General features: G+C 33.0%; 1 protein-coding gene across 3 annotated transcripts in view; it reads right to left on the bottom strand.

The window, feature by feature from the left end:
• Nucleotides 1–1,216: 1,216 nt before the first annotated feature.
• LOC149781622 (phosphatidylinositol 4,5-bisphosphate 3-kinase catalytic subunit alpha isoform-like) overlaps nucleotides 1,217–16,455 on the bottom strand; it is a 76,241-nt gene continuing 61,002 nt past the window's right edge. For all 3 annotated transcript variants that reach the window (XM_089935669.1, XM_089935670.1, XM_089935668.1), the window contains exons 17-20: nucleotides 16,228–16,395; nucleotides 12,441–12,558; nucleotides 10,575–10,726; nucleotides 1,217–6,526 (exon numbers count right to left, since the gene is read on the bottom strand). In XM_089935669.1, the coding sequence (XP_089791795.1) occupies nucleotides 6,265–6,526; nucleotides 10,575–10,726; nucleotides 12,441–12,558; nucleotides 16,228–16,395 (700 nt within the window). In that variant the 3' untranslated portion in view covers nucleotides 1,217–6,264. The remainder of the gene's footprint in view (nucleotides 6,527–10,574; nucleotides 10,727–12,440; nucleotides 12,559–16,227; nucleotides 16,396–16,455) is intronic.

The raw sequence follows: 16,455 nt of genomic DNA, 5'->3' as shown, positions 1-16,455 counted from the left end.
ATATGCCCCAGTGCTAGACATCACTATAAACTGCCACACTGCAGACATCATAGCGATATGACTGAAAAATTGTTAAAGCTACGTCATAAATCCAAATCACACACACACACACACAGAGATCATTCTAGATTGCTGTTTTCTATTAGGTAATGGTGTTTTATTTAGAAAGTTCTAATTGTGACCCAAGGTTAGGCGGGGAACTATATAATATTGTGATTATGAGGATTTGTTCATTTGTGCTTTAATAACTAGCACTTTTAAACTGTATTATGTTGTGACCAGTTTGGGCTGAATTTTATTTTCTTCAAATTATTGAATTCAAGTGATTAGTGGTTATTTTCTCTGGAAATACAAAAGTGCTCTGAAAAATATTTTGGATAAAGACATTCACTGGAATTTATACAGAATTCAAACCTGGAATTATATTACTGTTATTCAACAGAAGACTGTTTATGCATCAGCACTCCATAAGCTATAACAGACACATCATCGCCATCAGTTTTGGATCTCTTCAGAAACTGTACTGAGTTTTTTCAGGACTTTAAATTACTAGGACTTGTGTCCTACCTAATTCTTTGCTTTTTTGGGGATTTAATTTGCAATACTGTAAGTTCTATTTTCTGATTTTCACTTTGTATTCTATGGAAATAAATTATTTGTTAAATCTTACAAAGCTTGTTGTCTTTCACTCTTTTTTGTTACTTATTTTAAGAACATAGACTCGTAACACAGTTTAGAATGTTTTCAACAGCCATTTTCTAATCAAGTTTTAGAAACTAAAAAAAAAAATTAAGCTTGTTGCTTAAGTGGCAGTTGATTCAATATTTTTACCTATTTTAAATATTGTCATCTATGTACTCCTGTCAGTTCAGATTATTACAATGTTTAGTTTCTTATTTAGTCGTATGGCTGAAACACATTACACATTACATAATATTTCTCCATTTAAACACACAGTATGAATACGCTACTTATGAATAAGATTACACTTATAAACTGTATTTATGATAAATATCCAAAACATAATTTCTATTCAAAGTACCGCTTAAAACTAATGTTAAATGTAAATATGCCTGAGAAATACCTCACAAGAGACAAAGCACACACAAACACACACACACACATATATATATAGAAAGAGAGAGAGAGAGAGAGATAAAAACAGATAAGTATTAGGCAAGTTCTGACTACAGGCAAATGACATTTCAAGTCAGTACAAATTGTATATCTTTATTTTTCTGTATGAACACAGAATACATCAGACTAATCTTGAATCTTTTCAAACATATCATACAGCATTTTCTACAGCATCACTCATTACCCTAATGTACAACGTATCAAACATATCATACAGCATTTTCTACACCATCACTCATTACCCTAATATACAACGTATCAAACATATCATACAGCATTTTCTATACCATTACTCATTACCCTAATATACAACATATCAATCATATCATACAACACCATCCTTAATCACTCATTACCTTAAAATACAACGTATCAGAGACATAGCATAAATGAAAAAATAAAATATTCTGTGTAATACACATGTATATGAATACAGTAACTATCAATATTAAAATGTATACATGACAGTAATCACTACATGTTTCCTAGTTATATTATTTTTCTTCTTATATATGACTTCTCATGGCAACAAGGAAAACTTTTAATACATTCAATTTAGTCCAAACAGTACTAACCCTTGGAACTCTATTGTTAATTAGAAAGGTCTTCAAGACAGAATGACAAATTGATGTGAATTAACGCTGTTGACATGGGAACTGTTGACATGGAAAATTATTATCAGTAAGTGACAACAAGAAAAAAAGTGGGGCAAAATTCATTTGTTTCACAATTTCATCTAATGTTCATGCCCTGACTATTTTCTGAATAAAGTCAAATGTAAAATGGTGTACAACACTATGTATATACATTGGTTATTGCCAAAATAGCAGATTCCTGAAGAAAAAAACTATAAATATATAATAAATGAAATGACAACCTTCTCAGTTTTGGGAACTATGAAGAATTATTTTGCACTGACAATTCAGTAGTCATAACAGCACTACCCATGATAGCCATACACAGATTGCCTTGTACAGAAGTTCATCACAAATAAAGTCAAGGCTACTTTGCACACAAACATATATTATGCTGCTTTTATGTGAAATCACTTTATAATAAGTTACAGCAAGATAAGATTTACAGTTACGTAAAATTGATTATGATGCCATTTAGAAAGCAAAATCAACTTTGATGGATAATGGTAACACGCACCACATTCTTTTGCATTACAATAAAACTTCATCCACCTGCACTCCCAATGGAAACAAAGAGGTTAAAACTCCACACCTCATATTATAATAAATCTTGACCCCACCACCACCAAACAGTATGCAAGAGGTTTAAACTCCACACTTAGTGTTACAAAAAATCTTTACGTTCACCCAAGCAGTGGTCAAAAGGTGGTTAAAAACCCAAACACATTACATGTACAACCTCTAACTATGACTGCATATACAGTTGAACATTTAGTAGGAAAATATTAAATATATCATGGTAGTTATAGCATGCAGTTTATTATGCAATTTGTTTTTACAGATGACCTTTGACCTCTCTATGTAAACCCAAAGAATTAAGGTACCCCTCTTACATAACTATAGCAAAATGATAAATGCTAAGTGTTGTGAAACTTCCATGTTTAAGAGACATGTAAAGAGCAAATGGACAGACATACATACATACAGATGGTCAACAAGTATAAGACCATACTCACATTTTTATGATGTTGTATGTACTCGCTTATAAGTAGAGTCAAACTGCAAACAACAAAGATACTGACCTGTTTGTGGTCTATATTATTTGTTATACTGATTACTCCTAACAAACTACACAGACCTAGATCTGCCAGTGCATTATGTGACAGCAGATCTGGGTCTGTGCAGTTTGCAGTTGGACTCATGAATATATAAGGTCCGAGGGTTCTTGTTATTCAGAGGTAGGTTGCAGTGAGGGACCAATGTACTGAGCCTGTGATCCAACAAGTTGGCACCAAACTAGTTAGTCACTGATATAAATACATTCTGGCATATTTATATATTAAATTCATTGGCCTTCTTTTATTTGAAAAAAGACAGACAGACACATGCATGACCATTATGCTGACTGACTGTTAAATATCTACACAGCTGTGAATCAGTTTCACAGATAGCTGCTCTTTATGAAGCACATAAAGTGTATTGACCAAATTTCAAGGGTGTTGTTGAGTGTAGCATGATGAACTGTGTCTATTAAATGTCAGGTCTCTATCTGTAGTTCTATCACCAGGTGTAACTTTAAGAGTGCATTTTATTTGTTCAGTGTTTTAATTATCTCAACATTCCTTAATTACCTACTGCTATGGTTATAAATCAATGAAGTTGATTGTTCATCAGCACAATGTAGTTAATTCCCTGCTTACATCTGTATATCCTGTAGGTTTCAATGTGTAGTTGGGTGTTTTTCAGTGGATACTACACAGACAATAATAAGAAATGGTCAATACACTTTGGAGTACTATACCTTAGGTCAGCAGTGCTCCAGATCTGTGAGCAATACAAACATCCTTGATATTATCACATACATTCATAATGTGATGGTAAATTGTTTAAAATCTAGTACTGATGCCCGAGGTAACAACTTGTTTTTATATTTTGAAAATGACAAACAGAAAAATTTCCAATTTTTAATTATGATAACTAAATAGCAATATTATCATTTTAGGTTCCAACTGATAAGTTGTTCCTTGTATCACAATATCCTCTCCAAAACATCTAAGTCAGAAAAGATGATCATGTACAAAAACCACAAAATGTATCACACGAAACCAAGTTTGATTATTTCAATGTACAGAATAAAAATTCTAACTTTATTTTGCTGACCTGTGTTATGTTGCTAAGTGTGAACAATATAATGAACATAAATTAGTTTTGTTTCCTTTCAAACCTTTAATTCTAAAGAATTCTATAGCAATATATATATATATATATATATATATATATATATATATATATATATATATATATATATATCTCTTTTAGAAAGCAAACATTTTCTATTATAGTATTAACAAAAACACTAAATGCAAATAATTAGAATCTTGTCCTGTAACAAAAAGAGTTTAACCCTGAATTTATCTGTGCCAATAAAATCCCAAATAAGATTTTTCAAACAACCTAATCTCCTTAAGATGATCTGGTTAAAAATCCATCATTTTAAAAAACATTTTCAAAAGGGTTGAATTAAATTTTGACAAAAGATCTTCAAAATTATACACTGTTGTTTAAACAAGGACTAAATTTTTTGCAAACTCAACTTGTCTTCTTGTAATACATTAAACCAGTCCCCAAACCTATATTGATACAATATAAGGGACAAAAATTTCTCATTTCAGCTCTGAGATTCAACAATTTGAATGACAAATTTGTCTTAAAACAAATAGCAGTCCATTTTCTACTCTGGGTTTCCTCTGAATATTCCCACCCCATTTTTCATATTTGGACATTTGGAAGTGGGGTCACTGCAATTGCATATCAAAAATTTGGAATTTGCTGCCACCATGTGGTAGCAACATATGGTAGTCACATACCAGAGGGCCTAGAAAACTTAAATGTATGCTATATCGCCTTATAACTATATGAAATCGATTGGAAAAGAATTTATTTTCTCAGAAATGGCAAGTATTATAATCATTATGTCTTTAATCCGCTGAAAGACTAGATGAAACTACGGCAAATATGAAACCAGATTCTATACTCGCCATTTGCATTACTAGTCACATGACTTAACAAATCTGAAACGACGAAATCGGAAGTCCAATAGTCACATGATATCGACAACAAACTCTATTTTAATGTTGTTGTACAGAATATCAATTATATGAATGAAAGTCTGATACTTTTTGTTAAAAACAAAAATCTGGCCAGTCTGATTTATCAAACAAAGAGCACATATCAATGTGGTAGTCACATGATACAACAAAACTCCAGAAGTTATTCTCAGAATATATAAATAGGAAAAATTTAGTGTTCTTTTGTTTTTCTATTTTTATTACAACTCGTATACAACTTTCATTTAATATTTTTTTCTTTTTCTCTACAACATTTGAAAATGTGGGTTGTTAGATTTGTGTACTCATGTGACTAGAAATGCAAACTGTGAGTACCAGGTCACATTTCATCAACGCTGTAGTTTTATCTTGTCCTTCAGCAAATTAAAGACAGAAAGATTATTTCTGAGAAAATAGGTAATTTTCATATCGATTTCATGCATGTTTCACTCAATCTAACAATGTTTAAAGCTTGCTTGGCCATCAAGTAAGTGGCTAGCTTTGCCACCACCATGTTGGCCTCTTGTGATGCTAGACTGGTTTTCATACCTCCCATGTAAGGAAAGATATGGATATCGAGCTGACTTTGAAAAAAAAAGTCTACTGAACAAATCTAATCCACTGAGCATTTGGATTTACTCAGCATATATGTTTATTGCCAGCACCCAAATGATCCATACTGCACCCTCCGAATATTCTGGTTAGAACTTGATAAATTTAACTCACGATCAGTTTAGTTAAGACTCAATTACGTGATTGTTTCGGGAGTCAAGTGCTGGCAGAAAATTCTCTGGTTTTTCCAGACTTTCACCAATATTTGCAAAATTCAAGGACCTTTAATGATCAGGAAAAATTATCATTTCTCCCAACTTTTTCCCCAATTTCCCCGTAATGTGGGAACCCAGTTAGGTGCTAATGATGGTTTTACTGCCACAAATATCCCTTTTACTGACAGGTTCTACTAATGCGTCAAAAGCTAAATTTGCAAATCACCATTAATATCCTCAGTTCCATGATTGTTATACCCATAATTTAGTCTGTGCAACAAATGTTTGAAATTTAATCAAAGATAATAAAAAACATTTTTACATTACATGCTTCATATAAAGCATGAAATTTATTGATAATTTGCTGGGACAACTAAAATTCTCTATATATTTACATGAATATCTGCAATCAATCAAACCTGATGCTTTGAGACATTAATGTCTAATACCCTTAATTGAAGAAACATGTGCTGACTTGACATTTCTTTTCCCAATGACAACAAAATATTATCACAACTCTGCATTTTCTTTACCCTCACCTTTACAACTATTTAATGACTCAGCCTTACCTTGACAATTAACTGCAGAATAATTTGATATCTTATCATTTTCTTCATATCAAAAGTGTTTAACTGCATGAAACAGCCAGTCCATTTTTGTTGTCCAAGAATCACCATACGCATTACGGAATTCACCAAGAAAATATTCAACTGCTTCCTTTTCAGTTTTTTCCACAGCTAATGTTTTGCGAACATAGCTTATATCGTCCAGTGATTGAAGCTCAGGGATTCCACATGATAACATCATTGTCAAAAGGTTAATGATTAAGTCTGCATGTTTTCTCAAGATGATATATGCTTGACAACACATCTCCTGAAATCTGAAAGGAAAAAGCAATATTAAGAAGATGGTAACTTTTATCTCCTGCCGTGACAAAGTGTCTGCTAATTGTTTTATTTCCTGCCCTAACAAAGTGTCTGCTAATTGTTTTATCTCCTGCCATGACAAAGTGTCTGCTAATTGTTTTATCTCCTGCCCTAACAAAGTGGCTGCTAGTTGTTTTATTTCTTGCCCTAACAAAGTGTCTGCTAGTTGTTTTATCTCCTGCCCTAACAAAGTGTCTGCTAATTGTTTTATTTCTTGCCCTAACAAAGTGTCTGCTAATTGTTTTATCTCCTGCCATGACAAAGTGTCTGCTAATTGTTTTATTTCTTGCCCTAACAAAGTGTCTGCTAATTGTTTTATCTCCTGCCTTGACAAAGTGTCTACTAATTATTTTATCTCCTGTCCTAACAAAGTGGCTCTAATTGTTTTATTTCCTGCCTTAACAAAGTGTCTGCTAATTGTTTTATCTCCTACCATGACAAAGTGTCTACTGATTGTTTTATCTCCTGCCCTAACAAAGTGTCTGCTAACTGTCTTATTTTCTGCCCTAACAAAATGTATGCTAATTGTTTTATTTCCTGCTCTAACAAAGTATCTGCTAATTGTTTTATTTCCTGCCCTGACAAAGTGTCTGTCAATTGTTTTATTTCCCACCCTAACAAAGTGTCTGCTGTTTTATCTCCTGCAATGACAGTGTATCAGCAAAGTATCAATTGTTTTATTTACTGCACTGCCAAGGTATCAACTGTATTATCTCCTGCTTGCCCTGCCAAAGTGTCTGTTCACAGACTGAAGGATTTGTGAAATATTTCATAAATAGAAACTTCATATTTACAAAGCCTGCATCATGTGTATTATTGATTATTTGGTGTCATATTTTATATTGGTAATTTAGCTTCTGGTGCAATGTGGATGGATTACAACAATGTACAACTCAACATATATTTTGTATATCATTTTCACTGAATAATTCCACAAACCAAAAGGCACATCTTAACTATGAATCTAACATGTACATGTATTTATAATTTCATAAGTACATCCAGACAATTTTTTTTCTTTTACTCCAGAAAAGAAAGTGTGGACAATGGCTGGCTGAATGAACAGAGATGGAAAAACATTAGAGATAATGAAACTAGTGATTCTCAACAGAAAATGACATTTATATTACTAGTCTGAACATATATATATATATATATATATATATATACACACACACACACACACACACACACACACACATGAGCTTCACCCAAGAAACAAAGTATGATTGATGGAAGGATGGACTTATCAATAGACAAAAATATGAATATTATTGACAACTGAAGAATCCCAAAAGTGCATATCTTGACCACACGTTTAATATTTGTATAAATTTCCAAAGGGATATCTGGAACGAAATTTTAGTTTTTCTCTGAAAAAGAAGTGTGGATCATAGACTGAAGATAAACAGATGAAAAAATAAATATTGTTGAACTGCTGATGAATTATGAACAATAGCAGATACGAACCACTATTCTAATATATGCAAAAAGTTTCAATGAGAAATATTTAAAGGTTTTGGGGTTGTGCTCAAGGGAAAAAAGTGTGAATGGTAGATGGGAGAATGAACAAATGGATGAAACATTAAAAACATTGAAACATAAGAATTGTGAATAGAAAAATGGTAAATTTACACCACCATTCTGATATCTATGTACCAAACTTCACAGAGACATATTAAATAGGCTTGGAGTTTGGTCCCAGAGAGGAATGTGTGAGGCTGAAGGATGGATGATGATAGACAAATGAACAAACACATGAACAATACTGAAAATGACAAAATGTTAACAGCAAAAGGTAAATATGAACCACCAGTTTTCATAAAGATATCCTGGACAGTTTTGGAATTAAGCTCTGGAAATAAAAAAGTGTAAATGATGGAAAGATGGACAGATGGATGGATGAATAAATGGATTAAAGCAATGAAAATACAGAAACTGAAGAATTTTGAATAGCATGCGTGTCTGTGAGAGATTTGGATTTTTAACATAGTTTTAACAACTTTTCAGTCACATTGCTATGATGTCTGTAGTATGGCAGTTTACAGTGATGTCTAGCACTGGGACATCTGGCTGCACACATGTAGCAGTATGTCCCACCCAGTCAGATTATCCTGACACCAGGCCAACCAGCCCTAATACTAACCTCTTAATGCTGAGCGACAAGCGAGATAGCTGTTAGTACCATATTTATGTCTTTGGTATGACTCCAATGGAGTTCGAACCTGCAACTTTCCACATCCAAGGTGGATACTCTAACTACTAGGCCAACAGAGTGGTGAATTTTGAATAGTAAGATACACATCAACACTGCATGCCCCAGAAACAAAAGTGTGCACAATGGACGTGTAGATGAAACAGACAAATATACTTAAACATGAAACATTTTTGAACTATCTAAAGAAATGTGAACAGCAGAAGGCACATCTGTACCACGATTCTAAATATGCATACCATATACGAGTCAAACTGAAACAATGAGAAATATAATCTCTAAACCTAACAAGTTTAACTAAACAGATGCAAGTTATCTCATTTAATTATACAGGTATCTGGAGACCCATGCAATTTCGACTTCCACAAATTTAGTGTTAATGTGATTTCATACCAAAAAGAATTCAAAGTAAGTTTTTCAATGAAGACTAAAATACAATTACATTATTTGCCCAAAACAAAACAATTAGGATTCATAAATGGCTAAAATGAATGGTTTTGATGGTAGCTGAATTATGTATTTTTCAATGAAAGTTAAAGGCAGTGAAACCAAACATTTTGAATTATGTGATTTTGAGTTATACAACCACTCTTGGGAATGGGAGGTAACTGTAGTTTAAATTTAAAGTCTGATGAAAATCTGATCAAATATATTGACTCAAGTGTGGCAACAAGGTCAGCCAAACAGATTCAAGATCACCTCATTAATATGCGTGAATAATGTTCACTTTTTATACTGTCCAAGATCTTGATGTTAGATATAAACCCTTATTCTAATTCTATTCAAACTCAGATCAGAAATATGGCTTCTAGATGTGATAAAAAGCTAAGCTGCAAGATCACCTCACTGATATGTATGGATCTTGTTTATTAATGAATCGTTCCATGATCTTGATGATATAAAATCTCATTCCTAATTTGATCAGGATCAGATTAGAAATACAACCTCCAGAGTGGTCATAAACCGACTAAATCAGATGAAAGAAGATTTGTTGCTAATAAATATAAATCACTCTCCTCATCAAACCCCTCCAAGATCTTGATGACAAAAGTCCAAATTTTCAAGTTTGATAAAAATCAGATAAGAAATGTGACTTGCTGAGCTATTGCTTTTAAATAAACTATTGCTTTTAAATAAACTATTGATTTTAAATAAACTGCCCTTTTACATTTAGAGACTGCATGTAAACTGCTTAGAACTTAAATTTCTGAAATTCAGAAACATTTTACATAACTTGGGATCAAAGTATTCGAAAATTAGATAAACAATTCAAGTTTTGATATTATTTTACACTATTTTAGTTGAATATCCATCTTTGAGTCATTACACATAATAATACAGGAAAAAGTACTGTCCATAAAATGGTAACAAAATTAGTCCGAAAATGTCATCACATGTTGCATAAGATGAAGATCGTAGACTCATTTTACCAATTACAGAAAGAAAAGTCTGGGGAGTGAATTATTTGTGTTTCCCTCAAAGCATGTCACCAACTTATTAGTTAAAGATAGCACAAGGTCTTGCAACACTTTTAGCGGACTTTGTCATTTTCTTTCACATGACTGCTATCACAAGTATTAAAGCTTTATAAGAATTTTCTTTTTCTCTGTGTAAAAAAAGACAATTCACTATAATGTAATTCAACGCCCAATCTACCCTGGAGTTCGCAGCACTCAACACACCTTGGTAATGTAATGTCATAATGTACTGATCATGCCATTACAAATGCTGATTGTTGTAGCATAGATGTTAACATTTGTTTATATTTAAATTGAAGAATTAAGTACTTTTTGTATTCTTCTTGTTTTTCAGGCTTATCCTTCCCTTTGGCTATCACTCTTATAAAATCCTCTGTTAATACAAACGGCACCCTTTCTCGATTGATCCCAAATTTCTTCTTCTTGTGGTTCAAGAAATGACCAAAGTCTATATGGAACACCTACAAAAATAAATTCTGGGTTAAACACATAAACAGAAATTACTCATAAACTGAACAAATTTAAATTCTTGTTTAAACTTTAAAGATTTTATCTTTTAAAGCTTCACTCAAAGAGAGCTCACTTGATTTTTAGGATTCTCTAACTGTATGTATTTCTACATACATGCCAATGAAAGTCAGTTTAATGACTATTGGACCAGGTCCAGTGATTTAAATCACCAAGATAGTTGAACTGGGTCTAGATCTCAGATTTAAATCTCCTAGATAGTCCAATTTTACAAAACTGACCATTATTGGTGGCTTTTGTTTTCAGTAACCAAAACTCCAGTAGGTCTGATGGCTTGCCAAATTAAAATCTCCATGTTTTTTTATTGAATACTACTTGCCCCACATTATCATTACTATCCCCATCCTGAGAGTATAACCCTGGGGTCATTACCAAAAACTACAACCTCAGAGGAAGGATCGGAAACTAATGCCTCTTTTACATATACTTACCAATTTTACCAGATAATTAACCCTTTACCTCATTGAGTGTATGGCTTTTTAGCCCTTCAATACACATGTAGCAAAGTTACCCAGTACAGTGTACTATAAAAAGAACATGTGTTACCTATTCTACTCCATACACATAGGCCTGCCTGTTAACTGTTAAGCAGTGTAGTGTATGCTATGTTTAACAGCAATTTTAACTGTTTTACATTTTTGGTACACATCTATTATGTATGGAAAGATTTAAGAGTGAAATGCAATCATTATAGCTGTATAATTATTTCTCACGGAAGAATTTTTATGTGCTTTAAAACCTTGAGAGAACTTATTCACCATTAAGTCAGTGAAGCTGCGTGACCAACTGTAATGACATTTCTCAAACTTGAAATGTACAAGTTCTTTGTCTGTGTCTACATCACTAAATCATCTGAATTTTATATTTTTGAAGAACTAATTGCTGACTACATCAATATCAGAGTATTTACCTCAACTATTGAAGCTTTCATTGTTGTGATTCTAATGGTGAAAACTCAAGTAGTGAATAAAATCTGCGACCTCCGTTTTTGGAGAGTGGAGAATACGACCCTTTCACTTTAAATAGTGGATTTCTACCAAAGCATAAACAGTGACCACATGGTTTGACGTAATAGTCATTCACAACAATGAATGAAGTATCTAACAGCAGCTTTTCCCTGAAGGTAACGCTACGAAAACCCACTCAAAATGGCTGATGTGCTTCCTTGAGAATGGTGTAGAGGCATCAAAAGGTGCTTGCATGCAAATCGGGTAAAGGTGTCCAAAGGCGCTTCCATGTGAATGGAGTAGAGGTTTCCAAAGACATTTGCATGAGGTAAAGGGTTAATCTATTTCTGTGAATTTCTATGAAGTGGTTTATTAGCAGATGTGGTAAAATACAGATGGACATAATGATTGTTCAAGTAGACAGACATCTGGTGAGTATACCATCTTTCACATTTTAAAAAAAAAGATATAATAAACACAGAAAAATAGGTCACATGGTCTAAGTTTTAAGTAAAACATACGTTAACTAAAAAATATACCAAAATAACAAGTCTGATCATATTATCTGTAAAGAAATAGGAGTTTCAGACAAAGCGAACTGAATATATTTTGTGCTTAACAGGGTGGGGGAAAATGTGGGGGAGTAAAAGGTAACATTTTCAATCAGGTTTTTCTTACAAGCCACAGAGACATAACTTGCCTGTCCACCCTCTGTCACCATGATGTTTTCAGAATGCCTGTCTCCTATTCCCAAGACAAATGTGGCCACACAATATCCTGCACATGACCGTGTGAACGTATCAATTGCAAGATCGTATCTGAAGAGAGAATAAAATACACATTATATATTTCATATTTTTTTTAAAGTAGCAAAGAATGAAGCAGGTTATAAATTTTAAAGTTTACAAAATAGCAGGAAAGTAAGTATATTATTTTACTTCAAGACATAATTGAGTTTTTTAGGCTTAAATAATAATGACCCATTCAACATGTAAATGTTTATATTTTTATTTTATGAAAAAACTAGATGCATCAAATTATCAAAGAGTCTACTACTATTATTATTATTACATGTTTTTGTTGGGAAATAGTTATTTCTTTCCAATAAAAAGAATGAACAAATATGAAAAGGAAAATTCCATTTTATCTATCACTGTTCATTCGGATTCCAACAAAATTACATTATTAGACAAAAATATGAAATTTATAATTTTGAGACATTTACCCATTCAAAAGCTGATCATAGATTCCTATAGAAGATGAAGAATAAACTGACAAAATATTACCGATGTTAATATCACCTGCACTAGAATCACTTTCCTTGTAAACTTCATGGATGTCTGATATATTCAATACCTGGCATACAATAAAGTTATCAAATTTCATGATCTTACCAAGATCACTGAGCCTTTTAATATTTCCATTTCTTTTCCAGGCATGGATTTTAATAACTTTCTGGCAATGAAGGGAACCCTCTTCCTTGAAGGCAACCTTTTCTATCCTTGAAAAGACTTACCCAATCAGCCCTGTCAAATGATAGTATGCATGTACTGATGTTTCAGACCTGCCAACCCTACCGAGTAAGGCAGTTGATTTCTTTCCGTAAAATTGACCAGTTTTCAGTAAGGTGTAACAAAATATCCATAACTACTATTGTAAACTTGGAAAATGTAATTATAAGTTCGACACAGCGATTATATTCATTATGTTCAACTGAAAAGTTTGTAAGTATCCATAGACTTTATTTACCACTAGTACAGATGCACAAACTTTAGTTCCGAACCCTATGCAACTCGATGACTTGTTGCTATCTCTCAACTTGACATAATTCTTGGAAATTCTTTTTCCATTTCACATGATGATGGCAATCATATATCCCACCATGAGACATACTCAAACTGGCACACGCTGTCCAATAAACGTAATTGTGTCCTTTCCAGCTTTTATTCACAAGAATCTGAATACTCATTTTTATTCTTCTGTGTTAATTTTTAACACTTTTTTAGAAGCTTTTTTTCCATCTTTGTCTTAAACATGCATTACTTTCTGGATGCCATTTACATTTTTTTAATAATCAACAGTTTGATCATGCAGATGCTTTGCATGAACAAATAGGTACAATTTAAAGCATCTAGGTTGCTGCTGTAAAATTAGTCTGGTTACCCGACTTATTTCACTAATCCTAATATGAAACCCAGATCCATATCAAACACGGATGAACTGATTAGCCGGATTATGAGGCAACTATCATTTTTCCATTGTTTTTGCTTGTATGCCTAAGTCGATATTTTAAGGGTAATTTTCGTAAGACTTATGGCAAAATTGTAAGAGTTGCAGGTCTAATGTTTGCTGGCATATCAACACAATAATGGCTACACAGTTCTGGTTATTTGTGTGTGCTTGTGTGATTTGGATTTTTAACATAGTTTTAACAATTTTTCAGTCACATCGCTATGATGTCTGCAGTGTGGCAGTTTATAGTAATATCTAGCACTGGGGCATCATGCTGCAGACACGTAGCATGATGTCCCACCAAGTCAAATTATAATTAAAAAATAATAGATATTAGATCTAAAGAGATCAATTAAAAGTAATAAATTCATATAAAACTTTAAATATAAATCAAGCTGATATGGAGTTCTCACAATTTTTTGCATTAGGAAAGTCTGTATTGCCTCTCTCTCAGTATCCGCAGGTGTATATCGATCATAAGCTAACACAAACATAAAATACACAAACTAACGGAAAACAAAAAGCAACCAAAGTGTTACTGGCTCTTGCAAGTTAGTTTTGAATGCATCATTGCACAGAGTTGTCTACAGGGTGTGATTTTAGCAAGAAATTAGGATGGTCTACATCTGGACATTACTGTGATGTTGACACCTGTTGTGCACTGCAATCACCTAGAGACAATCTGCTAACTGTGTAAAGAACCTTTAGAATCTTAACAGTTTCAAATATTTAGCAGAGGTGGGCAAACTTTCCAGTGCAAGTGCCGCATACACAAATTTACACCTTGTCGCAGGCCGCATAGTTCATTAAGTAAAATAATTAATATTTGAAATAGCAAAAACAAATGGTTTTTCTAAATAACATCATAATTAATTTTCAGTTGTTAATAAGTTGTTAATATTTGAAAACTTAAACTTAAACTTCAAAAGAAGCACAGTCATTTATTTGATAAACAGAGTAACATAAACAGAGTAAGTGCGAATGATGACTTGTTATCTTGTTATTAGGCCGCAAGAAAACCCTTGGCAGGCCGCATGAAAGCCCTTGGCGGGCCACATGCAGCCCACAGGCCGTAGTTTGCCCACCCCTGATATATAGGTTCTCATGGAATTGCTTAATGGCATCACCATGACAGTCATTTGCCTTCAAGACAAGGGAATATCACAACTACGATGATTACACTGAAACAGAATTAGTGATAAAATTAAAAAATGAATTTCACTTTATGCAACCTATTAAAATTGTACTTATATCTTACAGTGCCTGCACAAGTAAGCATTTACACACTTTTTCATTATCTTGTCAATTATTGTCTTCTTTATGACAAAATATTGTTGATAATATGATTCCTTATCAAAATCTGCTAATTTTATATGCACAGCACTGTGAAAATGCTAATGAATTGTACAGGGTGATTCTGTGGAGAAATAGTTCCAACAATGTTCAATTAATAGAGGAAAAAGAAAAAGAGTATAAGTTCTTAAGTAGCCCTCACTGCTGCATTGTGTATAGTCTTAAAAATGAAGGTGAAATTTATATAGCAGGTACTACTCTCTAACAAGTACAATTAGATGAATAATAGCAATCTGCCAATTCCCAAGTTGAATTCATGGTACACCTGTAAAATTCCCAAGTTGTATTCATGGTACACCTGTAAAATTCCCAAGTTGTATTCATAGTACACCGTAAAATTTATATTAATTTCAAGATTCTAGTCACTCTGCAAAGTATGCTTCCTTAAATCTTTCTAGCAAAGGTTCTGTTAAATAAAACCTCTCATCAGCAAACTGCTATATATATGATATATGACTTTCCCAAAAACAAATGACAAAATCTTAAAATTCCTGATGGCTCTAAAGCTAGATTACTGCCAATATCGGAGGTGAACATTTTCATCCGTGTTTTGCTGTTTGCTAGTGTACAATGTGAAGAAGAAAAAAAAAAGAAGAAAAAACAACCAGAAAAGTGACCAAAGAACATAGATATTCAACCTCAGTGCCTGAAACTGATCTTAACACAAAACATGACCAAGATGTGATGGAGAAACATTTGAATGTACAGACATGGGTCACACTATATTACCGATTACTTTTTGTGGACAGATAAACTAATTACCTGTCTTTACTGTTGTGGGCATACAAACTAATTACCTGTCTGTATTGTTGTGGGCATACAAACTAATTACCTGTCTTTATTGTTGTGGGCATATGAACTAATTGCCTGTCTTTATTGTTGTGGGCATACAAACTAATTACCTGTCTTTATTGTTGATTTTGATCCATCGATGTAGTTGTAAAGAATCCATCTGGATAACTGCCTTGGTTCCACCACGTGACTGAATCTTCATAATTGTCTCACTGTCACGGACTGCCTCAATCAAGCCAACATCTTTCCCTGTTGACAGGCAGTTGTATGGGATCATCCTGCAAAATTGTATGAAAAGACATAATATGGAAATCCTATCAGATCAAACTAGTTTTGTT

This window comes from Sinohyriopsis cumingii, chromosome 15 (assembly GCF_028554795.1).
Source record: "Sinohyriopsis cumingii isolate HCF-2022 chromosome 15, ASM2855479v2, whole genome shotgun sequence".
NCBI lineage: Eukaryota > Metazoa > Mollusca > Bivalvia > Unionida > Unionidae > Sinohyriopsis > Sinohyriopsis cumingii.
This window is presented reverse-complemented; position numbering and strand designations above follow the sequence as displayed.